The 27,379-nt window shown below is 36.8% G+C and overlaps 1 protein-coding gene and 1 long non-coding RNA gene across 5 annotated transcripts in view; one reads left to right on the top strand and one right to left on the bottom strand.

Annotated features, from left to right (window-relative positions):
• unc5db (unc-5 netrin receptor Db) overlaps nt 1-27,379 on the top strand; it is a 248,206-nt gene that overhangs the window by 171,346 nt on the left and 49,481 nt on the right. For 2 of the 4 annotated variants that reach the window (XM_055199193.2, XM_055199190.2), the window contains exons 5-10: nt 3,282-3,462; nt 5,858-6,025; nt 11,940-12,104; nt 12,806-12,838; nt 17,384-17,569; nt 25,301-25,654. In XM_055199193.2, the coding sequence (XP_055055168.2) occupies nt 3,282-3,462; nt 5,858-6,025; nt 11,940-12,104; nt 12,806-12,838; nt 17,384-17,569; nt 25,301-25,654 (1,087 nt within the window). The remainder of the gene's footprint in view (nt 1-3,281; nt 3,463-5,857; nt 6,026-11,939; nt 12,105-12,805; nt 12,839-17,383; nt 17,570-25,300; nt 25,655-27,379) is intronic. The other 2 variants (XM_055199191.2, XM_055199192.2) reach the window with 2 other exon arrangements.
• The window catches only part of LOC129440097 (uncharacterized), a 53,757-nt gene continuing 52,235 nt past the window's right edge, over nt 25,858-27,379 (bottom strand). Inside the window, exon 3 of the long non-coding RNA XR_008643005.2 lies at nt 25,858-25,994. This is a non-coding gene — a long non-coding RNA (uncharacterized lncRNA). The remainder of the gene's footprint in view (nt 25,995-27,379) is intronic.

Genomic DNA, 27,379 nt, shown 5'->3' with positions numbered 1-27,379 from the left:
TCTCCTTTCTCGGACTACAACAAACACACGGATTGTAGGCAACAGTTTACTTCCTGGACCGGTTGACGTGGACACAGTTAAGTTAACTCCTGTCAGCATTACATTGTGAGCGAATCTTTCTAACATGGTAAGGGGCGTTACATTTCCAGCTGACATCAGATGTATTCAGGCCAATCATAACGTACAGATTAGCTGGCCAGTCAGGGACACAGCGCTTTTCAGATTGATGAGCTTTGTACAAAATCAGAGCGTTTTAAGGAAGGCAGGATATCTGGAGCTACAAAGTTGTACGGTATGTGGAAAATAATGTGTTTTTAACCATAAACCATGCACACACATTGTACCAAATTCACAAAATAACATTGTTTTTAGCAAAGAAATAGGTGCTCTTTGACCAACATTATAAGTGAACTTTGAATTAATTTTTGTTGTTTTAACAAATACAACTGTCATAATTAAGTAAATACATTTGCTTGAATAAAAGAAAACTAAAGGAATAGTTGAAAAAATGAAAATAACTCCATCATTTACTTTTAAAAGACATTTTTTAACTCACTTGAGTCGAATGGATTACTTTTATGATGTATGCGCTTTTTGGAGATTCAAAAAATATGACATAATTTAATATACTACAAAGCTGGGAAAAGCCTGGATATTAACATTTAGTCATTTAGCAGATGCTTTTGTCCAAAGCGACTTACAAATGAGGTAAACAATAGAAGCAATTAGAGCAACACAAAGAACAGCAATACATAAATGCACTAGAACTAATCTCATCAAGTCTAACACATATACATTATTATTAACTCTAATTGTTTTCAGCTGAAGACAGGAAGTCATATACACCTAGGATATCATTATGTCATTTTTTATTTTTATTTTTGGGTGAACTATAGTTTAAAGTTGTTAGAAATAACATTTGTATGCTCATAATATATATTAAAGATAAAAAACACGAGCAGTTGCAAAAATTCTGATAGAGCTGTCAGCGCTTTAAAGGTCGCAGCTGCATAAAAGTGGTTATAGGTGTGTTTTGTGCATGGGTTTGAAGTCAGTGTTACATTCCTGCTACCATGACCATCTATCAACAGTTTAGCCTCAGTAAATCTCTGCTGAAATACTCTCATCAGCCTCAGACATCTCATGTTTACCTGCAAAAATTATCTAAACATTATTGAAAATATAATTTTAGTTTAAAAGCATTTTTGAGCATTTCTGATTTCCTGTCACCCTTATAAGTGACATCAGAGCAGCCCCTGTGCTTGTATTCAAAGCAAGGTCTTCACTTAGGTTGATCTTTACTTGTCAACCAGGTCTTAAATGGGCAGGATGGAAGCGATAATGATAATGCAGGATTCTCGTGAGGACGTGGAAACCTCTCTGTCAGCCCTGCCTATGTTAGCTGTGCTATAATTGATACAAATGTGCCAATTAGGCCATTTATTTCTTACATCTCCTGCCACACATACACTCACTTCATTTGTATTTGTCCCCTGAATTTGTTTTCTTTCCACATCTCTCTTCCCCTTTTTCTCTTCTTTATCAGAGCCTCTTTCTCTCTCTCTCTCTCTCTCTCTCTCTCTCTCTCTCTCTCTCTCTCTCTCGCTTCATGCAGTTTTTCAAAGATTTAGTGAAGAAGTGATGCTCAAGAATGCAGAGCAGGTCTGATGCCTCAGAGAGGGCTGCTTCCACTGTGTGATAATTGCCTTTTTCAACTCCCAAGTTTCTCAGAAACCTTGAGTAAATATAAGAGAAGTGCTTTCCGCTGGCAAAGCATCTGAAGTAGTTTATGGAAAATTAGCTTCAATCACACTTATCTACGGCGGTATGGAAAGTACAGCACATACATGTATGCAATGCACGGGCACCTTAATCATCTTAATCAGAAGAGTCGAGGAGAAAGATTGTATAAAAGACAGGAGGAGGAAAGAGGAAAAGAAGGGGACATTGGAGATTTTACATGACAGTGTTTGGTCAAAGTACTGAGCATTAATGCATTGTTGAACATTATTAATTCATGTTTTGTAAAATTGGTTTCAATGTTGGTTTAAATTGATTAACATGATTTTTTTTAAAAGCTTAACCTGTTGTGAATATTGTATTTTTTACATACAGTACTGTGCAAAAGTCTTAGGCCACCATGCCAGAATTTGATTTGTTGTTTTTGCAATGTTACATTAATCATATATAATTATTTCTCAGTCTCTTTATAGAATACATCCAGAAAATACAGGAAATGTGTATGTAGTATTAAAAACTGTATACAAATGTAAACTGATGTGTCAAGTTTTTAGGTTAAACTCCCCTTCCACTTGAGCAATAGCAGGAAACTGCAGGATCTCCTAAACCTAAATAAAATTAAATCCCAATTTCCAATTTTAAAGAAATTTGTCTTTTTATTTCATTCTGCTCAAAAACACTAAAGATGTGTTTAGTGCCAAGAGAGGTCACACTAAACACCGACGATGCCTAAAGAAGACATTTAGTAGTTAAAATTATTTATTTAATTTTTTTACATATTTTCTGTTTGTATCTTAATAAAACAGATTGAAAAATAAATATGGATGGACATTAAAACTTCTAAAACAACAAGTCTGGTGGTTGTGGCCTAAGACTTTTGCACAGTACTGTAAATGATTTCTTTTACTGTCATTTTAATGGATACAGATATCTGTAATGCAGTAACCACTATACAATTCTGGTAATATTCTTTGCTTAAAAATTTGGTATTTTTCAGAGAGCTATTCTTTGCAAATTATTACTTTTTAACAGACTCGGCCTCTTAACATGAAGCCATGTTTTTCAAATGTCAGCGTCTTAGAGAAATATCACAAGGATCTAACGGTTTAATTCCTATTATGCATGCAGACTGGTTTAAATAGCTCATAAGATAATGAATGCATATTGCTGTATGAACTGTGAACATAAGGGTAATGTGATTCTCAGAAATGCTAGAAATAGAAGTTCTGTGAAAAGAATGGTGGCGAGAAAGGACATTACCGCAGCAACTGCATAACAGGCTATACATTTTGCTAAAGAGAACCTGCATTTTTTTTTAAACCTTAATGAGATGCTTAACTATACTTTTTTAAAATAGTTTTAGAGTGTCGTGGTGGGTAATAATAATTATGAACTTAAACCACATATTTCTTTCTAAAGTTTGCTTCCACAAACAGTTTTCAGATATTTTAATCTAATGCACTCTGGCATGATCAAGAGAGGTTTAATTAAATGCATATAATTTCAGCTTTGGATAACATATGTGTTTCTTTGTCTCTTAGGTGGAATGGTTAAAAAACGAGGAACTGGTTAGCTCTCTTAAAGACGATAACATTGACACACGTGCTGATCACAATCTGATCATCAATGAAGCCAGACTCTCTGACTCTGCCAACTACACCTGTCTCGCCAGCAACATAGTTGCAAAAAGACGCAGCGCTACAGCTACTGTAGTTGTTTTTGGTAAGATGACGTTGATATGCATAATTTGCTTTTTTGTAATAACAATTGCCTTTGTTTTTATTTTCTTTTTTTATTGAATATATGAGTCTCTACTTGTAACAGTGCTGTGAAGTCATTTATTTTTGGGTTCTGCAACTATTCAATTATTAAATTATGTACACCCTAAAGCCAGTAATATATTTGGGAATTTTAAGTAGCAGATATACAACATGTATTTTATATACTCACAAGCACATACACTCACTTAAAGGATTATTAGGAACACCTGTTCAATTTCTCCTTAATGCAATTATCTAATCAACCAATCACATGGCAGTTGCTTCAATGCATTTAGGGGTGTGGTCCTGGTCAAGACAAACTACAAACTAAATGTCAGAATGGGAAAGAAAGGTGATTTAAGCACTTCTGAGCGTGGCGTGGTTGTTGGTTCCAGACGGGCCGGTATGAGTATTTCACAATCTGCTCAGTTACTGGGATTTTCACGCACAAAAATTTCTAGGGTTTACAAAGAATGGTGTGAAAAGGACATCCAGTATGCGGCAGTCCTGTGTGCGAAAATGCCTTGTTGATGCTAGAGGTCAGAAGAGAATGGGCCGACTGATTCAAGCTGATAGAAGAGCAACTTTGACTGAAATAACCACTTGTTACAACCGAGGTATGCAGCAAAGCATTTGTGAAGCCACAACACACACAACCTTGAGGTGGATGGGCTACAAAAACAGAAGACCCCACCAGGTACCACTCATCTCCACTACAAATAGGATAAAGAGGCTACAATTTCCACAAGCTCACCAAAATTGGACAGTTAAAGACTGGAAAAATGTTGCCTGGTTTGATGAGTCTCGATTTCTGTTGAGACATTCAGATGGTACATTCAGAATTTGGCGTTAACAGAATGAGAACATGGATCCATCATGCCTTGTTACCACTGTGCAGGCTGGTGGTGTAATGGTGTGGAGGATGTTTTCTTGGCACACTTAAGCCCCTTAGTGCTAATTGGGCATTGTTTAAATGCCACGGCCTACCTGAGCATTGTTTCTGACCATGTCCATCCCTTTATGACCACCACGTGCCCATCCTCTGATGGCTACTTCCAGCAGGATAATGCACCATGTCACAAAGCTCAAATCATTTCAAATTGGTTTCTTGAATGTGACAATGAGTTCACTGTACTAAAATGGCCCCCACAGTCACCAGATCGCAACCCAATAGAGCATCTTTGGGATGTGGTGGAACAGGAGCTTCGTGTCCTGGATGTGCGTCCCAAAAATCTCCATCGACTGTAAGATGCTATCCTATCAATATGGGCCAACATTTCTAAAGAATGCTTTCAGCACCTTGTTGAATCAATACCACATTAAGGAATTAAGGCGAAGGCAAAAGGGGGTCAAACACAATATTAGGATGGTGTTCCTAATAATTCTGTAGGTGAGTGTATATTGAAGGGAGGTGGTGGCCAAGCAGTGGCCCTTTGGGCACCAAAGTGCATGTACATTTAAATTTTCCAAATTTCCATTTGCAGACACTTTTATCCAAAGTGATGTAGAGTAAGTTCAATATACATCAGTATATGTGTTTTCCCTGTGAGTCTAATCCAAGACTTTTGCCCTGCTAACGTAAATCTCTACCAATGGAGCTACAATCTAAGAGGTGAATGAGGACAGTGAGCATCTCTGAAGGGAAGACAGAAAGTGAAAAAAGCAGCTTCTTCACAGATTTTGAAAGTAAGCAGACAGACAGGTCTGTAGGCATCTAGTATTTTGCTAGGTTAGGTGTTGTTTTTTGGGCAGTTTGTTTACCCTTTAATGTCACTGGAGAGTTGCTAGTGCCGCATGATGTATTTATGATGTTTGTAAGAACATATGAGAGATGGCTTGAAGAAGATAAGAGATTATGGGGTCAAGGGAACATCTAGTGGGTGGCTGGAGTGGAGAAATCTTAAGGAGAGTATAGAAGAAAGTGGTCATGTGTGAGAAAGTGTTGTGCATTGGTGTTTGTAAGCAACTTATAGCTTATGGTTACCACCTTGTTAGTGGAAAAAGTGGCACAGTAGACAGCAGTCAGAGAGGTGGAGGTAGCAAATGGGGGAGGACAGAGGATGATGGAGAACGCTGTGAATTGTTTCCTAGTGTCAGTATACTGTTAATCTTGTCTTGGCAGAAATGCTGGAGGAGAAAGAGGAGAAGAGCACCATCAGATACTGTTATTAAAATAGATGTTGGTATTTTAACCGACTGTACAGCTAAGATTCCAAGTTAGATTACAAAAAGTTCAGCCTCAGATGTAAGAAAAGACTTACTTAGCTTTGTAGTCTGCCTGGTAGGGTCAAAGAAAGGTTGCCATGTCCTCTTCACTTATTCAGCAGATCTTTTTTTGTCTCTCTGTCTTCCTGCAGTTAATGGTGGTTGGTCTTTGTGGACTGAATGGTCTCCGTGCAGTGTGAACTGTGGAAGAGGAGTTCAAAAACGTTCTCGCACCTGTACTAACCCCGCCCCTCTGAATGGAGGAGCGTTCTGTGAGGGCATGTCTGTGCAGAAGATCACCTGCAATGCCGTCTGCCCAGGTGAGGTCCTTCTTTCAATCTTTGTATAGTTTTACTGAGTTGTTGTTGTCCTCCATTATCTATGTATCGAGTATTTTAATGCCCCATGTTGATGTTTTAGTTCTACTACAAATCCAAATAAATAACTTTATAATAATTTGTTAAAGCCGTATTATCGTTCTTAAAATTAGAGGGCTTATTAATATTTATGAAACTTTGAAAATATCTTGATACGTGATCTTCTCACTTTTTCATAAGTTGTTTACCTAATAATCCCTTAAATGATTCGTGGGAAGTACAAATGTGTAATTAATATCATGCAGCGAGCGTGTTCATGTAATATTGTGAGAACAATTAAGAAACAACAGACATTTTTAAAGAGAAAACGTTTTATCTTTGATAGATTTTGCAAACGCTCTGATTATCCTATTTATAGTGAGAAATTAATAGCAGGCAGTTTGTTAGGTCATCCCCCTGTACGCTTAAATAGCTGTTATTTATGAAGAATTAGTTGAATAACTTAATATATGATGTTGCTTAATTGCTTTTACTTAAAATGTTTATTCCCTAAACTTCTCAGGCATCTGTCCAATTAGGCAGAATATTATTTCCTTTTCTTTTGTTAATTTATCTGTACAAGCAGCAAAACACATGATCCTGAATGAGATATTAATTTCAACAGAAACATGAATAGCCTTGGGAGTGGCCTATAAAATTCACAAAAATTCACATAAAGATGTTTCGTTTTCCAGTTTGTGTATATATAAACAAAGGATTTAGGGGAAAAATATCTGTAAGTTGGCAAAGAGGCTTAGTTGTATTTGCTCAGCCTAACATGATGACTTAACTCCCTCATGAAATGATACTGGTGATGAATGGAGATTAAATAATTTACCCAGCAAGGTTCTTTGCATCATTTGGAGGACAGTGTAGAACAAGTCAAGAATATTTTGAAATTTAAGTTTTGAGTCTTTCAGTCTAATAGGATGCACTGAAAAAAAATGATTCATTAAATTTCCTCCACTTAAATTTTTTTAAGGTAAGTGGTTGCAATCAATTTATTTAAGCTACATTTAAACAAAAGTTTTTTGTTTTGTTTTTCTATTTTTTTTTGTTTAAATGTAGCTTAAATAAATTGATCGCGACCACTTACCTTAAAAAAATTTGTAAATTGAATGAATAATGTTTTCAGTGTGGAGATGAAGATTTTTATTTAAAAAATCATATAGATTTTAGTATATATATTTTGAAATGTTATGACCAACAATTGTGCCACTAATAAATTTTATCATGTTAACTCCGCCAGCGTTTTTTAAAAAAAGTTGCCAGCCAGCGTTTTTTATGATTTTCACAAAGTTTAATGCATTGTTCTTCTTTAAATATATAAACATACAATATATCAATAGAAATAACATCCTATCTTCATTTGCTCTCTTTTTATCACCTCTCAAATATGGGTATGTTTCTTCAAAAATACCAAAATTTTGAGCAAATAGCTGAGATACTTGCATTTTTGTGAAGTTTTTACTGTTGCCCTTAGTGGATGCTTCAGTGTTTTTTAAGTTGGGTAAGAATACCACCTGGTGGATAATTGCGGAAATATGGATTGTTGTAAAAACTCGTAATTGGCAAAAAAAAAAAACGTTTTCTCTTAATTGACGAGATAACTCGTCAACGGCAGAGAAGGAGTTAACATTTTTTGGTTACCAACGGAGAGTGGCGACCGGTGACTTGTTTTTCGAGGGCGCACAATGCGAATCTTGTCAAAACATGTATTTCAACCCATTCTCACTCCCCAAGGCATCAAAATCTAAAGCATGTTCAAACGGCTTCAGCGTCAGTATGAAGACGCGAAGGGTGCCCCTATGCGTCACTATATCGACGAAATGGGAACTTTGTTGCTTTCATGCTAATCCCTTAGCGTCGGATATAGACGAAAGGGAATCCCGGAAGGTGATGCCGTCACGCTATGCGACGATCGGCAGGATCATGTCACTTCTGGACGGTAACTACTAAATTTTTGTTCCAAACTCTTTACCATTGTCGCTTGGGGTTGGGGCCAGAACGACGTTCTGTTCCATAAAATTACATCCAAACCCAACGCTAACACTAACCCCAAGCGACAATAGTTTAAAAATCAGAAGAAAAAAGTATAAACCAATACAGACATCCTAACCCAAACCCGAACTCTAACCCCAAGCAACAGTGGCTTAAAAATCAGAAGACAAAAAGTAAAAACAAACTGACATCCAAACCCCAAGTCTAACCCCAACCCCAAGCGACAATGGTTTAAAAATTGGGAAAAAATTGAGTAGCCACCGTCCAGAAGCGGCACGATCCCGCCGATCGTTGCATAACGTGACGGCATCACCTTCTGGGATTCCCTTTCGTCTATATCTGACGCTGAGGGATTAGCATGAAAGCAACGGAGTTCCCATTTCGTCGATATAGTGACGCATAGGGGCACCCTTCGCGTCTTCATACTGACGCTGAAGGCGTTTGAACATGCTTCAGATTTTGACGCCTTGGGAAGTGAGAATGTGTGTTTAGCCCATAATTAGCTCCTCATGTGTTCGGCGCTTCATGTGAAGCTATGTGTCATTTCAAAATAAGTGCCTGCTGCAGAAGCTTCGAAGGTATTTATGATAAAAGAGATGCTTGTGTTTGCCAGATACTCGCTTAATCTCATGTGTAATCAGAGTTTAGTGGTAAGTTAATGTCTTGCGAGTATTTTGTGAATGTGAAGGGGATCGCACACCGGCCGCGCAGCTCAGCGTCACGCCGCGTCGAGTTTGCATCTAGGACAACTCAGAGGTATCGTAAATCGGAAGTGCACATTAAATAGCATTTCGTCAGATAGCGTCTACCTCAAAATGCAAAATATACGTTAGCAGCCAATGTTAATCATTAATGACTTGGGACAAATGATGTTATTTAATGTTAAACTATGTGAGTGGCGCTATGTGGCGCGACAGGGATTTGAGCAACTTCCTGAGTCAAAGCTGGGCGGCGGCGCCGGTGTGCGTATATTCATAGAAAACAATGTGTTAGTTTTTTTTTTTTTTTAGAGCGGCGCTGAGCTGTGTGCGACCCCCTTGAGCGTCTCTTTTATCATAAACCCTATTTGATGCGTCTGCAGCAGGCACATATTTTGTGACATGACGCATGATGCACATAGGTTTATGACACACCGAACACATATGTTGACATGATTAGCCACACACATGACTCTCCGAACACATTGAATTTACGCCCAGGGCCGCCTTAACCTAATGTGAGGCCCCGGGGCTAAGAGGTTTTGTAGGCCCCCCTTCCCCTCGATTTATGGTCTAATTTTTTTAAAGTGTAATATCTAGGTAATCTACATATCAAAATGCATTAGTTTCTTTCGAGACATACAACAGTGAGTTTTCCCTCTTTGAGCCCTGAGCCCACTTGAGCATAAACACAAGACACTTTATTTAACAACCACACACAGCAACATGTGGTGATAATAAAACCAAAATGTGTGAAAGTATATACCGTAAAACTTCAAATAATAGCCCGGGCTTTTATTTTCCCAAACCTATCATCACACCAGGCGTCTAAAAGATACAGGCGTCTATAAGAGACAGGCTTTTAATTTAATTTTTCCAGCATGACAGCAGGAGGTTACCACATATTACGTTTTATTTTTAATTTGAATGTGTTTAACAAATTAGTTCGTGTAATAACAACAGTCTTAAATTATTGGCAGTATAAATAAAGCAAACAATGATATGTTTTTTTATTGGTTGTTGCGTGAAATCTTACCCAGATACAACAGTGCTATTTTCTGATTGGCTGTTGTGTAGCCTCTTTCTTTTTTTGTATTGGCTCGCTCGACTAGAACTCTAGGGAAGACGGGCTTGATAGAGAGAGAGAGCAGTGCGGTCAGATACATTTTAGGCGCTGCAGCATATTAAATATGATAAATAGTGTTTCCGCGTGAGAAATACAATGTGTGGCGGGAGTGCATGCATGACAAAAGACTGAAAGCCCGGCTATTATCAGCGGCCCCAAAACACCACCGGCCCACCGGGAAAAGTACTGACTCCCTCGATTGCCACTTCGCTACTGTCATCATCACCTCAATTCTGGCGACGAAGCTTGTTGTGTTGTCATAGTGATGAGTAAAGGAACGACTGCGTCTGTCACGTGACATCTGCCGGTAAGCAAAAAAAAACTTTAGCGTGTTCAATCTGCACCATAGAACTGTCTTAAACAGACTATCTGACGGGTTTTAGAAGATTAAATACAACCCGAAACTAAAGAACAGACCAGGCCTTTATTTGAGACAGGCGTTTATTTACCCAAACCTGTCGTCACACCAGGCGTCTAAAAGAGACAGGCGTCTATTTGGGACTCGGCTATTATTTGAAGTTTTACGGTATGTTTATAAGCTTTATATTTATATAGTTTTTGGAATATGCACATTTGCAGAAAATTGCCACTCACTAACTAAATGCTCACCACAGTTTTAAACATATAATAAGTTAAAGTTAGTTTTAAAGTGAAAATGCATTAATGATAACAAAAGATAAGTCTTTATAGACAGAATCTTGTTAAATGCATTAATGATAACAAAAGATAAGTCTTTATAGACAGAATCTTGTTTTTTAATCATTTATTTATTTTGTAGGCTATTGAAGATATAGTATGCATTGTATTTAGTATTTATGCATACATAAGCATGTAAAACGACCAAGTATGAAGACAGACAGGGAACATACCTGTATATAAGATCTTTAGATAATGAGATTATAAATATGAATGGTGCTATCAGGGGATGATCATTTGAGATGGTCTTGTCGCTCTTTACTTTCTTAGACTTGCACCTTTACCGTTGCGTCTCTTTCTCGTCTTTCTACCAACAGATGTGTGTACTGTGAGCTAACGTCGCGTCAAACTACATCCCTCCAGCTGCGCACGCGTCACTGATATAAACGCGAGTAAACTTAAACTTTATAACAACTAACAGCATTATGTGCGGGAACTCCTTTCTTAATTTAGCGGCACAGTTTCTTGTGCACGTTTGGAGAGACTTCTGCATGCAGAGACTCAGCTGAACGAGGCGAGCACAGAGAGAGCGAACGAGCGAGCGCGCGCAAGAAAGAGAGAGAGAGAGACCTGCACCTCACTGGTGCTTATTATGACATTTCAGAAATTACTCTTTCATTTGTTGGTGGATTATTTCTCTGTCACACTCAGTCTAACGTGCAGGAATGTCAAGTTGACAACGCGCACTTAATTATATTACGCGGAATAAAAAATATATTACGTCTAACATTTTATTTCACGTTAAGTTACAACGGACCAATCAGCAGCCATGAAACGTGCAATTAGAGTGATTGACAGAAAACCTGACAAGTTACAAAACAATATGACCTTTTCAGCGCATCATGAACGCAAACTTGGGAGGCCCTTGAACTTGGGAGGCCCCTGGGCTTCAGCCCAGGTAAGCCCGTGCATTAAGGCGGCCTTGTTTACGCCACTCGGAAGAGAAGTCACCGGCCGCCACTGCCAATGGACAAAAGTGCTCAGGATTGAAGTGTGATTTTCAGTCAAACTGACATCTTGTCAACCTGAAAAAGCCTAAAAGCAGTAATTAATTGTGAATATTTAAACCAATGCTGTCAAAAAACTGTTAAAGCTGGAACTAGTCAGAGTAAAAATGTTTTCAATTCATTTATTGTTAAAATTGCACAGGGCTTAAAGTGTTCGTAGTTGCTAAACCACATAGAAATTTGCTGAAAAGTAGCTAATATAATTCTGACAAACTGGACCATCTCAAACAATTAATTTCTTTAAGAAACTTTTAATTAAGTGTCTAGAAATCGCATAAGTTCTTTGATCAGCTGTTGTTAATGCACAGAGCAGCTGGTCCTTTTATAAATGGCAACCCTGTGCTCTGCAGTAGATGGAGTCTGGGAGGAATGGGCAGAGTGGACGATGTGTAGCGCCCAGTGTGAGAGGCAGCGATGGAGGGAGTGCAATGCCCCACCACCCCGGCACAGAGGCAAGATGTGCGAGGGAGACGCTCATAGCACGGAGAATTGCACAGGCGGGCTATGTTCACAAAGTGAGTATGTGAATAACATCATAACCATCTCGTGCACTCTTAGAACGGATGTGTTAAAAACAACACAATCAGTGTAAGTTTTGGGACAACACACTAAATACATTGGCCCAGAATCCACACATCATGGTTATTATTGGAACGACACATTTTGTCTTACTTTTACACAAAATGACACATAATGTGTTAAATAGCATAACACAAAAATGTGTAAAAAGTTAAAACATCCTTTCTTATAGTGTGCATTTCAATCAATTTATCAATCGATGACATCATCATCATCATTTATTGTTCATGTCATTGCTTGCTTAATACTCAAATCTTCAAATACAGCTTAATGCTGCTCATTGCCGGAAAACAAAGTGTAAATGATCGCACTTTCTGCTAAAATAAAGCCAGCTGCATTAGTGCACCTTATCTTTCTCAGTATCTCCCTCATAGCGGTTTTGATAATAAACCTCTCCGATTTCACCTTCTTAATGAAGGAAAGAAAAATTCCCGCAGCCTAAGTGATCCAAAACCATCTGCCAGTTGCTTCCCATGGCAACAATGCAGAGCAACTATATCCACAGCTGATGCTGGCATAGCCTGCAGTTGGACATCCACCCATGATGTAATTTAGAAAGTATATTTGTAATACGTAATATGGGGATGGATTGTAATTCTCTCTCTCTCTCTCTCGTTCTGTTTCTTCCTCCCTGCAGACGGGAAGCTGATGCATGACCTAAAGCCCCAGAGTGAGTTCTCCCTCGCATTTCATGCCTATTCTTAATTACCATACAGATGAGGGAATTAAAAACTAAGCTAGCTCTTGTCTGCTGTATGGAAAATGATCACTAGTTTGAATCACTCATAAGTAAATAAACTGAAATATCCTGTGTCAAGAATATGATAATAATACGCCCAAATCTAGCTATTTATACTACTTTTTAAATTAAGATAAGCTCAACCACATCATAAATGTGCTCATACAATATCTACACTACATCATTATGTTTAAAACAGGTAAAAAATGCAGAAGATTAACAAGAAAAGTCATACAGTTTGAATGTATACATTTATAACATTGATTTTTTTTTTTTGAAGTTTAGTCCATTTAAGTCCTTCAATTTTACAGACATCTGTATTAACTAGAAAATCTATCAACTTCATTTCTTGTGCTCACCCATATTAGAGATTTTCAAAGTGCTACTCAAAATCTATTATGTCCTTTCAGATAAGACAGCGTGATTGATTTGGTATGGCATTTGAACATGTGCTATATTAAGAGAAAGCAATGAAGTGTAGACATTGAATATTAACTCACTTCATCAAGCATATGACTGTATGTCTCTTCATTTCTCCTCTGTATATTATTTGAACCATATTTTAAACATCATTATCAGTATGCAGTGGTGTCAAAAGTATTCATATTCATTACTCAAGTAGAAGTATAGATACTAGGGTTTAAAAAGACTTTTGTAGAAGTTGAAGTATCAACTCAAGCTTTTTACTCAAGTAAAAGTGAAAAAGTACTGGTTTCAAAACTACTTAAAGTATAAAAGTAAAAGTAATGTAAAGAAAAAAATGTCATTAGAGAAAAAAGCCTAGGCCGCACCACAGGGGCCTTTTGGGCACTACCCTATCTTCTCTAAAAAAAAATTCTAAAGGCCATAATAACTATAGTGTTATTAAAATGTTAATGTTAAAAAAATGTGGGATGCACTAGGGCCAGGGGTAGGCAACGTCAGTCCTGGAGTGTCGATGTCCTGCAGATTAGCTCCAACCCTTATAAAACCTTGGTTACCTGTAGTTTCAGGTGACTTTAACCTTTATTAGTTTGTTCAAGTGTGCTTGATTAGACCTGGAGCTAAACACTGCAGTACATCGGCACTCCATGTTGCCTACCCCTGCACTAGGCTATCTGTTTCAACCACATACGGTATATGCCCATTAAAAATGAACGCATTACAATACAATGCAAACAAATACATTAAAGCAGTGGTTCTCAAACTGGATGTCGCCAGATGGTGCCAGGGGCCCCAGTTTTATAATATTTTATGAAATACATTACTTTATTATAAATTCTGTGTAATTAAACCTCAGAAAAATAAGGCTACTAAACTAAAGCAATATATTTGTATAATTTAATATGTTTTGTTTAATTCAAATTTTAAGTTTTAGAATATTTATTTCAATCCACTGTACACAAGGGAGGCCGCAAAAAATGTTTGATAACAACTGCATTAAAGATCCATATATGTGTACTACTGAGCATTAACATGTGTTCCATAGAGAGGAAGATATAATGACTAGTTGCCTATAAATATTGTAATGGTGCAAAAAGTCAATCTTCAGAGCAGTGCCAAACTTTTACAGTGGTGCCCTCTTTAGTTAAAACACAACAAAATCACACACAACTATAGTATGTGTGAGAATACAAATATGCTATTGTTATCATTTATATATGTATTTTGACAGCAAATATGCAATTATATATTATAGCCTATATTTCTGCATCTGTACTTGTGTAGCTAATGGACTTTTGTATACTTTACTTTAGTCAGTATAAATTCAAGCAATTTTGGAGAATTACTAAATGTCTTTATTGTAAGTAAATTAAAAGTCAGGTTTAAGGAAACAGCTGATGTCTATTAACAAAAGCAAAAGTTGGTATGTATGGTTATGTGTTTCATTGATTTAACACTCAAGCATTCAGCTAAGTAGGTTTTGTTAATGCAAATAAAATTTATGGCAGTTATTAGCATATACAAAACAACAATGTCTTTAGCCTAGATATCTTTGCCATGCTTCAAAACGCAACGCAGCACAATGTCATTTAAGTTGAACAACTGAAGTTACATGATATAAATTGGTATTGTTACACTATTTAAATCACACAGATGAGTTGGTGTCAGCAGCCAGCTATGAATGTGAACTGACCTGAAAGTGATGCGCGAGTTTAATTTCGTACTTTTCCATTTGAAGACAGAATGCCGCGTTCTGTTACTGTACAAACAGATGGCGGATGATATCAAAGCATCGCGAGGGGAGACACTCTGCATGCTTTCTAATCGCTCTCGCGGTTCTTTTATGTTTCTCTGTGCAGCGCTATCGAACAAACTTTTGATCATCTGCAGTCAGCTGGGGGGCGGGGATTGCGTACAAACCAATAGGGAGTCGGAATGGTGTATGTTTATACTTCTCATCCAACCACAATCGCCTTCATCTGGATGATGCAATTTATCAAGATAGGTTTTTTTAACGATGACAAGCCGGAATGTAAAAAAGAAAACAAGTTGAAATTAATAGAAGTAACGAGGCGATTTTTTAAATGTAAGGAGTAGAAAGTACAGATAATTGCGTGAAAATGTAAGGAGTAGAAGTAAAAAGTCGTCTGAAAAATAATTACTCAAGTAAAGTTTAGATACCCAAAATATCTACTTAAGTAAGGTAACGAAGTATTTGTACTTCGTTACTTGACACCTCTGTCAGTATGTGTGTAAGTACCATGTGCTTGTTTGTGCATCACCTGATTTAAGATGCATGCTATTACAATATTGTGATCCTTTGACTTTGTACCCCGATGTGTTCGTTGAGTTAATTAAAACTGACTGGAGCATGATGGACGTGTGATTGTTTCACCTCTGCCATCGGTCAGAAACACGTAATCCTGTTTAACCGTGTGTAGTGTGTCAGACTATCTAAAATGCAGCTGTGTAGATTTATAAATACACCCCTCTTCTCACGGCATGATTTATGTCTGGTGTGTCCTTTGTGATCTTGCGATTTCTGCGTGCCCGAACCACCTGGTGCAGAGGTCACTTGGGCCACTGCTGTAGATGCCAGCTGAACAGATGTAGGATTGCGTGGGGTGCTTGCACACCACACTGCCAGTTATTAAAGTAGAAGGAGCTCTGGAACTCACACCTCCTAAACTGCCATTACGTGTCTTTATACAATGCTAAACGTGTGCATAATGCACCGGTTTTGTTTTCACAAATATTTGTGAAGTCTATAATATTTGCAAGTCTAATTACAGTGACCAGGTGAGACAGCTTGTTTCCAAAATGTTTGGGGCTGCAAAAGCATTGCATCTGCATGATGGAGCCATAAAAAATTACCCTCAAAAACAGAAACTTTTTTACTTTTTAAGAAAAGTAACTTTCATGATTTCATATTTTAATGTTTCATTTAAGATGATAAAACTGTGTTTTCACTTAGACAGTGATATTTTATATTGATTTCGGAATACAATCTAGCAGCTGCATGAGAATTTGAATAAATTATTACACATCAGTATATAAATGTTTTTTAAGATGTTTATCAGATACATTGGGCAGTGACAAAAACGGTTTGGCAAGAATTAAAAAATCTTTTAAAAAAACTTGTTTTAAAAGCATGCATCAGGTTTGTTTCAATGCACATTGTGTATTTATGTTAATTTTATGCAATAAAAAAATTACATTTGCACCATTTTTATGAAAGTTAAGACTGAATGGACCTAAAAATGTCAAATGGTGTAACCGCCAATTGCGCCAAAGAATAAGAAATATTAAATATTTCATCCACCTTGATGGCATGTAAGCGTAATCCTAAAAAAAAAAAAATTTAATATAATTTTATTAGTTATTTCTAAATGTAAATTTAAATGCATTTTTGTAAAATTTGTCCTGACATATGCTGAAAACCGCTCTGTTTTCTAAATAATCTTTGACAAATTATGTAAAAATGTATGTAAAAATCATATTATGCTAAACTAGATGATTATATTTTATTCCACATTTTTTATGAATATATATATATATATATATATATATATATATATATATATATATATATAACCAGAACTAAAACCAGAAATTTTAGACTTGGTCTTAAAAAAAGAGAATTTACGCAAGTAATCTGCAAATTTATTTTGAAATTTTAACCCTTTTACATTTATTTGAACCATACGGACACAAAATAATTAACGTTCGCACACTTTTAGAAAAAAATGTACCCCAGCTGTTACTAGGGCGGTACCCTTTCAAAAAGTACAGCTTTGCTCTTAATATGAAAGAGTTAATAGTACTTTAGAGATACATACTGGTACCAAAGGGAGCTTATTAGTATAAGAATTTCAGAGGTGCCAAATGTATACATATATGTACCAAATGGTACACATTAAGACCTTATTAAAGGGTAGTGCCCCAATGACAGATTGGGTACATATTTTGACATTTGTAACAGAACGATTTATACAGTAAATGTCAGTTTTCCCATTAAGCCTCAGTGTGTGCATGTCTATGGCTTTGTACCAGGTATGGAGAGCTCTATCGATGTTGCGCTGTACTCTGGGCTGTCTGCGGGGGTGATTGCTGTGGTTGTTCTCATCGTGGCCATCACCCTCTACAGGAAGAGTCAGAGTGAGTATGGAGTGGACGTCATTGACTCATCTGCTCTTGCTGGGGGCTTCCAGTCCTTTAACTTCAAAACCACCAGACAAGGTAAGAGTTCACAGTTGATAAAGTGATTCACTTTTTTCTTGCAAATTGTGACACATATGAGCGGTTTCCCGGACAGGGATTAGACTAGTTCTAGACTAAAATAAATGTAAGCGCTGTCCAAACTAATAACAACTTGCACTGACATATCTTAAAATTCATCAGTGCCTGTTTGCCTCAAAATACACAAAAGTAATGCATGTTTGTTAAAACTAATTATATTTCCTCACTAAACTAAGGCCTAGTCATGGCTTAAGCTAATCCCTGTTTTGGAACCACCCCATACTGTATAAAAAATTGGGACAGTAGTGGAATTTCATTATTGTTACATTTTATTATCATATTATTATTATTACATTTTTTATTCATTTGAAAGGGTTCGTGTACACTGTTTATTGTCTGACTATTTTTTTCCCGCTGAGGACAAGGTCAGTTCTTTCTTGTTTAAGCACACATACTGTTCTTGAAGTTAAACAAAGTAGACACCCTCAAGATGAGAAAGGGAGTTTTGAGAAAGGGAATTGTCTTTATTTCTCCAAGTTCGGGGGTGTTAACCAACATAATTTATGATCTATTGTTTGCAAACAGTAAAAGAATATGAAATGTTTCACACAAGAGTATTGCATATCTTCATCTATAAATACTTGAGATTAGAAAGAGCTTTGAGCTTTGGGGACAGAAATTCACTGTGATCATCTTGTAAAATTGTCGACCTTTATCATCTTAATGCTTTAAAAAATATATTAAAAGACAAGTTTGTTTTCATTCAGAATCTTAATATTTCTGTATGGTCATTATACAAAAAAAGGTGGAAATGCTTGTCCCTTGCTTTTGCAGACCCCTTAATCATTTAATTTGACCCAATAATCCCATTATGATATATATTTAATAAATATAGACCGTCCTTAAAATGATGAGAGTTTTTTTATTTTTATTTTTTTCCCTTTTTTAAACTTTTTTTAAAATGTCTGATCCTGAAAATTCCTGTGTACAAATCTAATTTACATTTACCTTTAATCCTGTATGAATTTACTACAACACTGACATGGCAAAAATACACGATTAATATGAATAATATCAAATAAATATTTGTCCCCCAAATTTATGTCATTGGTGTTACCCTACCCAAAGCACTTTTATTTTGAAACAATGCATCAGCTCTTTGACGTTTTTCATGGGTCAAGAGGTCAGTGAAAGAAGTGCAGTGGAGGAAAGCAAAAGGTTTGTGAGATGTCTTACCTTATTTGTTTAAAATATCATGATATATCTAAGAATTTTGAGATAAGATTTTTTGGATGTCATTAGTGTTACTCTTTTTTATAGCTGGGAGTGTTAAAATCTTTACATAAAAATACATTATACTGAATAAGTATGTTTTTGTTACATCTCTGATGAATTAGCACATGGCTAATGGCAGTCATTTTGTTAAAATACTCGTTTTTTTCTGTAAATTGTCATTGGTGTTACCATCATTGGTGTTACCGTCATTAGTGTTACTTCTCTAATGAGTACTTCCTAAGCACTATTCCTTTAACTGACCAACATAAAAGCATAAAAACAAAACAAGATGGAAAATTTTATGAAAGTTTATAAGTTTTATCATATTTATTATCTATTATTATATTCTAATTTTGTCATTGGTGTTACATTGTGTCATTGGTGTTACATTGTGTCATTAGTGTTAAACCTAGTTTTGGTGTTATAAATGTATTTTCTTGTACTTTCTAGCAATATTTTGTTGTTGATATTACAGTCTTTGCATCAAAGCCTTTTTGGTTGAATATTTTTGTTTTTGTTGGTTTTAAAGAAAAAAGTCAAACTGAGAATCAAATAATTTCATACAATGCTGGGTATAAGATGAAGAATTTAATTAAACAAATATTAATAATCAATTATTGTTCTTGCTGTTATCATTCCTCTACTCAACCTTTAACTAAATACACAAGCTAGTGAGAAAAAATATTTAGTATCAACATTAATGTTGTTTAAATCACAGGTAACACCAATGAAAAATAAATGACTCATGGATTCTTTATTAAAATGTATTAAAAAGTGAAAAATAGATTAACCTCCCGTTTTGCAGATTCATAGATTTGACAAGTTAATTAATGCTATTAAAGAAGTTTTGGGTATGTTGAAAGAAGTTAATTTAAGCAAATTTCCATCACCCGAATTCCACCTTTTCTGTAAAATGACCCATATGCAATGGCAGCTTTATTTTTGATGACCTGACAGAAGTTGATCAATGTGCTTTAGAGTAAAAGAAAGATGTGTCCTTGGAATTTTTTGTTTTAGTAATCGCATTTGGGAAGAAACTTGACTAAGAGCTGCAGGTGAAAAGCTGCTAGGCAGGAGACGAGATACAGTATAGAGCTATTTCAATATAGTTCAAATAGCTGTCACATTAATAATATGATTTCTATAGAGCAATAGTATTTATTCTGAATGCATATTTATAGATATAAAAGAAATATATGAGGGAAATATATAATGCCTAGTGTAAGGCACTATCTTTTTAAAACTGCTTTGAAACAACATCAGTTGTTTCAAAGCAAAAGCTAATAAATGAATGGCAAAATCACAGCTGTTACAACACTTCTTATTCAATGTACAATAAACAGATAATAATAATAGTAATGTTACTAAATTCGAAACAAAATGTAATTCAAAAATACAGTGCATCGTGACGCGCATCATATCATATTGTGGCCTTCTATCAGGATAGGTATCGTATCGGGAAATTTTAATTGTTGGCGATACACAGTACTAATAACTTATGCACACTTCGTTTTTTTATATGTATGCTTACGTTTTCTAAAATACATATTATTTTTCATAAGACACATACAATTTGATTCTGATTCTTCAGCATAGACAATCACAAATCCTCTGACAGTTCAATGTGTAAAGCATGCTAGGTTGAGCATCAATTCTGATATTTTTGTCAGCCGTGATAATAACTTCTGTTGATAAGACCGTCTGTGGTCACATGACCTGCACTTGGTTCCACTACACGCATTTATATTACTCTCACTGACACTTCTGGGTCAGAGAAAGTGATAGCCATCGCCACACAGGGTAATCAATCCTTGCTGCTTGTGACAGCGCAGTGAAAGGCTGCGCTGAAGCTGCGACTAGCAGCTTGTGTTTACTATGCTCAAGGCCTGGCAAGATGACACCCCCCTTTTGCATGCAACAGGAAAGAGGGGATCAAGGCTCAGCTGAGCTGCATCTGTCAGGTCATCAATCCTATTTAAAAAGGGCCAACTTTCTCCCTGCCTCCCGCAGCGCGCTCCATCGACAGCCATACCATTTCCCATCAGCTCACAGGCAAGACCAAACCCTTCGCAATGGGAAAGTAAGCATGCTAGATGTTGATTTAATGGCACGAGGTGTAGAATGAGAAATAGCTCAATTAAAGCTCTTCTAAGGAGTTTCATTTCACAAGCGGATGTTTAGGTATTGTTATTGATATGTATGCAGTTTTACGAATGCATTTAAAGGTGGGGTGCATGATTTCTGAAAGCCAGTGTTGACATTTGAAATCACCTAAACAAACACGGCCCTAAAAATCATGCACCCCGCCTTTAATGTTATTTGAAACTCTTTTATTTCCAGTAAGGACTTTTTTGTAATTCATAATTGGATATCGGTTCACATACTTTTGTTTTATTTTCCTACATGACATCTGTTGCCATTTTCCCCAGTATTCCAGCCGACGTGCCTCGTCACAAGCAACAGTGTGAGACTTTTGTCTGTCTTTTCACATTAGGCCTGCTTTGAAACCTTAGACAGTCATTTTAATATCCGCCAGGTATCCAACTACAGGTTTTTTTTTAACTCCTATCATCCAGCTGTCTTTCTCTTTTATTTGTCTCTGTAGTTTAACGATTTCCTGTCCTGCAGTGATCAGATCTTTCTTTTGAAGAGATGCATGGAAGAATTTTTTTATGAATGGTGACAATGTAAAAAGTTAAACCATTTAATATAGTTTATTTAAGTACTCTGCAAGTCTTAGGCCATCACCAGCTTTTATCACCAAGGTCTCTGTAGGTACAATTTAGATACAATTATAGATACAATAAAAACAGGTAATATGTACCATTAATTTTAAACACTTTTCATAATAAAATGCCTTCTGTCCTGAATTAGAATTAGAAATTAGGGTCGCGGCGCGAATGAGGCATTTAGCGCGGCGCGGTATATGCGATTCTGCCTCATTCACGCATCTAGTTGGTGCAAATGGCGCGAATTGAGCGTTGCCGAGGCAAATGCACAAGTTGAAAAAGTTTAACCTCAGCGGAAAACGCGGGTTAACCAATCAGGAGCTTGCTCTAGTAGTGACGTGATTACAGGAAGCAAGCGGAGTCGCAGAAGCCCCTCCCACGGCGCATATTTCAGTGTGAATGTCTCGATGATTAGAATTTCACGCATGAATGAAGGGAGTAAACTCAAACTAAAAGTGGCCAACTAGACGTGATTTTGACGCCTCAAACGCAGCTGGTGTGAACCCACGGTAAGGGAAACATTGTCATGACCGCAACATTTTTTAAACTTATGTCATTAATCCGAGCACGTCATTAAAGTCCAGGGGCCTCATTTATCAACATTGTGTAGAAAATGTTTTGACCTACGAATGAATTTTAGTATGTGCGTAAATACAAAAAACTCGGGATTTATCAAACGTGCGCACGTGGTTCGTACAGACATCAGTAAGTAGTCCTTGATGATAAATCCCATGTGTTCTTAAGCACCATGCTTGTGCACGCTCATGGTCATTTACATTCCGAAACGCCTCCAATGAACCATATATGGTGACAACGCCTCCCTTTATACGTCACATGGTTGTGCTTTTTCCCTCACTGCAATAATGGCAAAGAGAGTGAAAAAGAGAAACTTTACAGACACACAAATTGAGTTACGGGTGGATGAGGGTAAATCCTAATAACACATCCTGTTTGGTTCACTTGGTGCCGGAGGAATGACTAACAAAAGAAAACAAATCTGCATGGGAACATGTTACAAGTGCGTTTAATTCCATTGAATATGAGGAAAGAACACTTCCAGAAATAAAAAAGTGCAAAAAAAAAGCACAGCACATTGACATGAAATCAGTGCAACTGGAGGAGGACAGACAACTTTCCAAATTATAAGGTACTACAAGCTCATGTGCGAGGAAGAGTCAGAGTCATGCGCATTACAAGTTCAGTTGCTAGAAGGAGTCCATGCTGCACACATTTAAGTGAAGCCCACAAACCCTCTTATGCGAGGAAAAGCACGCAATGCGCACGTTAATGTAAAACTATGATGATAATAATAACTATTACCAACTATCATCATGAAAGCCCGCTATTGGCAATATGTCTGACGATTGTCGATACACGATATTATCGTCTTATCGGCACAACCTCAGTTCATTCCATTGCCCAAGTGTAAAGCGAGGGCGCACTAAATACAAAAAAGCTGATTTTTCTCTACATTTTTATAGGCTACTGTATGCTAATGAATACTATTTGTCTTGAATTTTCTGGTTGTATTTTAAAGGAGACTTAGAAATCATTATATAAGGTCAATATACACCATTGCAAAAACAGCAGATGTAATGGTGGCATGGTGGCATTTTGCATAGTACTGTGTGTCTGATGAAATTAAAATCAGATTCAGTTTTCTGCTACCTGGAATTTCAAGTTGTAATAAATTCTAGATCAAGTTCATTGCTGAATGTTTTCAGCACCATGTCCCCCTAATTTCAGTATTTTCCACATCCTATTTGATCTTTCCTCTGAACATACTATAATTTAACAGAACTGTTTAAAATCACAGTAATAATACCTAATAAAATTGAAACCATCTTTCAGCTTTTTCAAGAAAAATCAAAGTGTTGCTAATGTTCAAGGTTAAGTTCATTTCACTTTATTATCACCTTGAACTTTTTAACTAATAAAAAAGACTGAGTTGAAAGTATTGACACTGAGTTTAAACTGGAGAAATTGTTGTAAAGTAAAAATGAATGGAGATACAGACATTCTCATGAAGATAACGTTTCTTTACATTTCTTTTTTAAAGGAGACAACCCCATTCTCACCCTGTTGCAAAACCTTGACCTCCCTTAGCACAATGACTAGAAATATCCCAAAAGCCTGACACCGATCAGCCCAGTCTGTGGTAATTAACGATTTTCCTAAAAATAAAGAGCCATTAGCCTCCTGCTCCCCACCCCTCACTGTGTAGCAGCTGGCCAGCAAGGACTAAATGACTCAAATGTTAGAGCTCTGGCACCAGGATAAATCGCGGGGGCCTTGTGACGTTGTGTACTGGAAAAGGTGAGAGAGTAGCAGTGTGAGATGAAGACCCCCTTCCAGGAGCTGTTTGAGGCGACAGTTAAAAACTTGAAAAACAAAAAGGTCACTAAGGCGTACTTCAGATATGTGAATGAATTATACTGTGAGGTGCAAATCCAGTGAGAGGAACTTTCTGCCGGATTCAAGTATAAGCAATAGGGGGTTTCATCTGACACACACGTGCGTCGTCACAGTTACGAGTCTGGGTGGAACTTAACTTACGGTCTCTGTTTGTTTGATGGTCTGGTTAGTGGATAAACTGAACTCTGGAACAAATATCTTGTCGAAAATAACTAACATTTTGGTTTCCTAAAGACGAATGGAGACTGCGATCATGGATCAGCGCTATGTGAATAGAGGTTGGGCAGCCGATCAGTAGTTAATATTGTATACATTATATAGCACACATTTTACACAGTAATAGCTCAGTGTAGTTTTTTGAGAAATAAACTACTTCTAAAGGATTTCTTTGCAGAGTTTGTCTGAAGTTCCGATTGTTCCACAAAAGCCGTTTGTTTATGTTGTTTATATAGTACACGTTTTACACAGTAAGTGTAGTTTTTGATACGCTTTAGCTATAATTTGAACTATGGTAATCTACTTGTTATTTATTTAGCTTGTTATCAGAAATAAACTACTCTAAAAGGATTTTGTTGTTATTGATTTTTTGTGGATGGAAGTTTGTTCCACGAAAACCGTTTGTTTATGTTGTTACTGCTGAAAACATCTATAGGTGCTTAAAGAACTGTGCTAAAAGGTGGTGATAAACCGTTAAAAACACAAATACATTTACTGCCGAGGTCGGTTTGTTTGAACTAAAATGCTTTGGTAGTTTTAAGCTTTGAGGTGTTATAAAAAATTCACATAGCGAATGTCTGATCAGAGCTCAGAGTGAATTCAATGGGCTATTTTTTTCTCCCTTCTCTGTGGACTGACCTTGCTTCTGTTGTAGCTACATATAAAGAATGCATATAAAGAAAGGAATAGAATTAAAGTTTATATATTGCACCTATTCAGAACCACCATGCTGTCAGAATTAGGTGGTTAGATTGTAAAGAGCTAAATTTATTGAAAGCGATACGCCTGTTACTTATTTAGCTTGTGCAGATGCATTTACTTTTCTCGCATACACTTAGAAATCTTTTCACTTTTTTGAAAGGACTTTTTCACTTCCCAATGCTGACAGAATGAATATTTTAGCTTAAACATCCAATGAAATATTTAATCCTTTTCTATTTGCACGCTTTGAAATTCAGGCCACGGTCTGACGCACTGGATATTACTGGAGTTGGCACCTCAGGACCTCATCTAACCATCTTCTTTTCCCTTTGCCTGTTTTAACAATCCTACAAAAACACACTAATTATCACAGACTATCTTTTCATCTCCCCAGGCAATCCACTCCTGCTGAATTCTTCCATGCAGCCCGATATAACAGTGGGCCAGACATACAGCAGTCCGATCTGTTTCCACGACTCCATAGACAAAGAACTCTTTGACCCCCTGCCCGAAAAGCTCAAAGTTCAGAGCTCCTTTATGGTTTCACTAGGTGTGGCCGACCGGGCGGAATACCACGTCAAAGCTCATCCCGAGAGCATTCCCGATACCCTTCATCCAAACTACTCCACAGTAGATGGAAAGAAGAGCATAGTCACCGGTAATGGACCTCACAATCCTGGAAAAACACATGTGAAGACGAGTGCAGTATTTGGCCATCTGGGTGGGCGATTGGTCATTCCAAATGCAGGTGAGAGAAAGTGTGTTTTGGAAGTGAAGCATTATATTCAACACGATAAATTGTATTTATGGAAGTGATGAATTTGCCTGATGGTAAGATACTGGATAGCGTACAGTGATTAATATTTATAAACTGGTTATGCAGTCACAATTTCTCTTTTTAGCTTTGTTAACTGTGAACACTGAGTGAAATGTTCTCAAATCATCTGTCTGCTTCGAATAAGTGCTCTAAAACTAAATGTTCTCCTTGGCTGATGTTGTAAGGGTCAACAATCCACTGAACCTGCTCTCTCAGAGGTCCTTGTGTTGAGAAAAACACTTTCACATCAGACTCAGAGAGCTTGGAGAAACTGCAGGGAGAGAGAGAGAGAGAAAGAGAGAGAGAGATCATAACAATAGGACCAATACTATTTCTCAGTGGCTTTCAATGTAACTGATGAAGTTAGGACAAGAATGACACAGTATATTAAAAACACACTTATTTTTAAAATATACACCTACTGTTATTATCTGTAAGCTCATCTGTTCTGGATCATTCATTAATCTTTAATATTTGCTATTGATTTAATACTAATACATAGTAGCTTTCTTTAAAAAAATACAGTTAATGATGGACAGTTAAATTCAGTTAATTGCATCAATCAAATGTAGAACAACACAGAAGGAGCTTGAAGCAGCATTGATTTTGTGATCCTCTGTAGAAAGCATTGTCTGTAAGTTTGTGATTAATTTTTACTCAGTTGTTTGTTAAATTTACCATTTATAAAGCTAAGTAATGTGGAATTTCAGCTATTTTAGAACTATATACCATGAATTCATGTTAGTGTTATGTTTTTGAGATAACTAAGTAGTTCTATTGTATTTACATCTCCTTTCTGTAGTTTCACTCTGTTTTTCGACATATTCATCGTGGTGTGGAATAAAGCAGCATTCTCCCACAAGCTTATGTGTTGGAAAGAGTTTATCTGTCTGTCTAACTTTGGGAAGAGTGAGGCCATTGTGAGGGCAGAACAGTGAAAAGACATACTCAACAGTGATTACAACAACAGTCAATTATCTTCCTTCTTCTCAAACAATCTACAGTAAAATGCTATCAAAGGAAAACATAAGCCTTGCAACCAGATCAGTGTGTTCACATTCACACAATTCATCAAGATCAACACATTCAAGAAGATCAGCAGCCAGTCTTATAGCAATAGAGGCTCGAGCTAAAGCTGAAGCTGCCCGAGCGAGAGCAGCATATTCACAAAGAGAGATTGAAATTAAAGTAAAGAAAGCTCAACTACAGGTAGAGGAGACACGCTTAGAGGCTACATTAGAAGCACTCCAGCAAGAGAAAGAGGCAGAAGCTGCCTTAGCTGAAGCTACAGCATATGAAGCCATTGATGGAGCTGACATAGAAAAGTCATCTGAAAATGAATGTAAACAAAAGAGCTCAACTTTCAATGCACTTAAGCGGACTGATGAATATGTTCAGGATCAAAATGCTTACAAAAACAAGCATCATCAAGCTTCAAAACAAACACCACTACGTCAGTCGGCTGACAGAGAACAGCAAAATGCTCTTCCATCTTATAGGCAGTCTATTCATAATTCTCAAGAAACACCTCAGCATGTCAATTCATACAGTGAGCCACTCTTTCAGTCACAGAACACACATGACAGTATTCGAGTACCTGAAAAAGAAGAAAATATTCATTACACTCACCCATCAAATTACTGTAACTCAAACAGG

This window comes from Misgurnus anguillicaudatus, chromosome 22 (assembly GCF_027580225.2).
Source record: "Misgurnus anguillicaudatus chromosome 22, ASM2758022v2, whole genome shotgun sequence".
Taxonomy (NCBI): Eukaryota; Metazoa; Chordata; class Actinopteri; order Cypriniformes; family Cobitidae; genus Misgurnus; species Misgurnus anguillicaudatus.
Note: the sequence above shows the minus strand (reverse complement) of the source record. Positions and strands in the feature narration are given on the sequence as shown.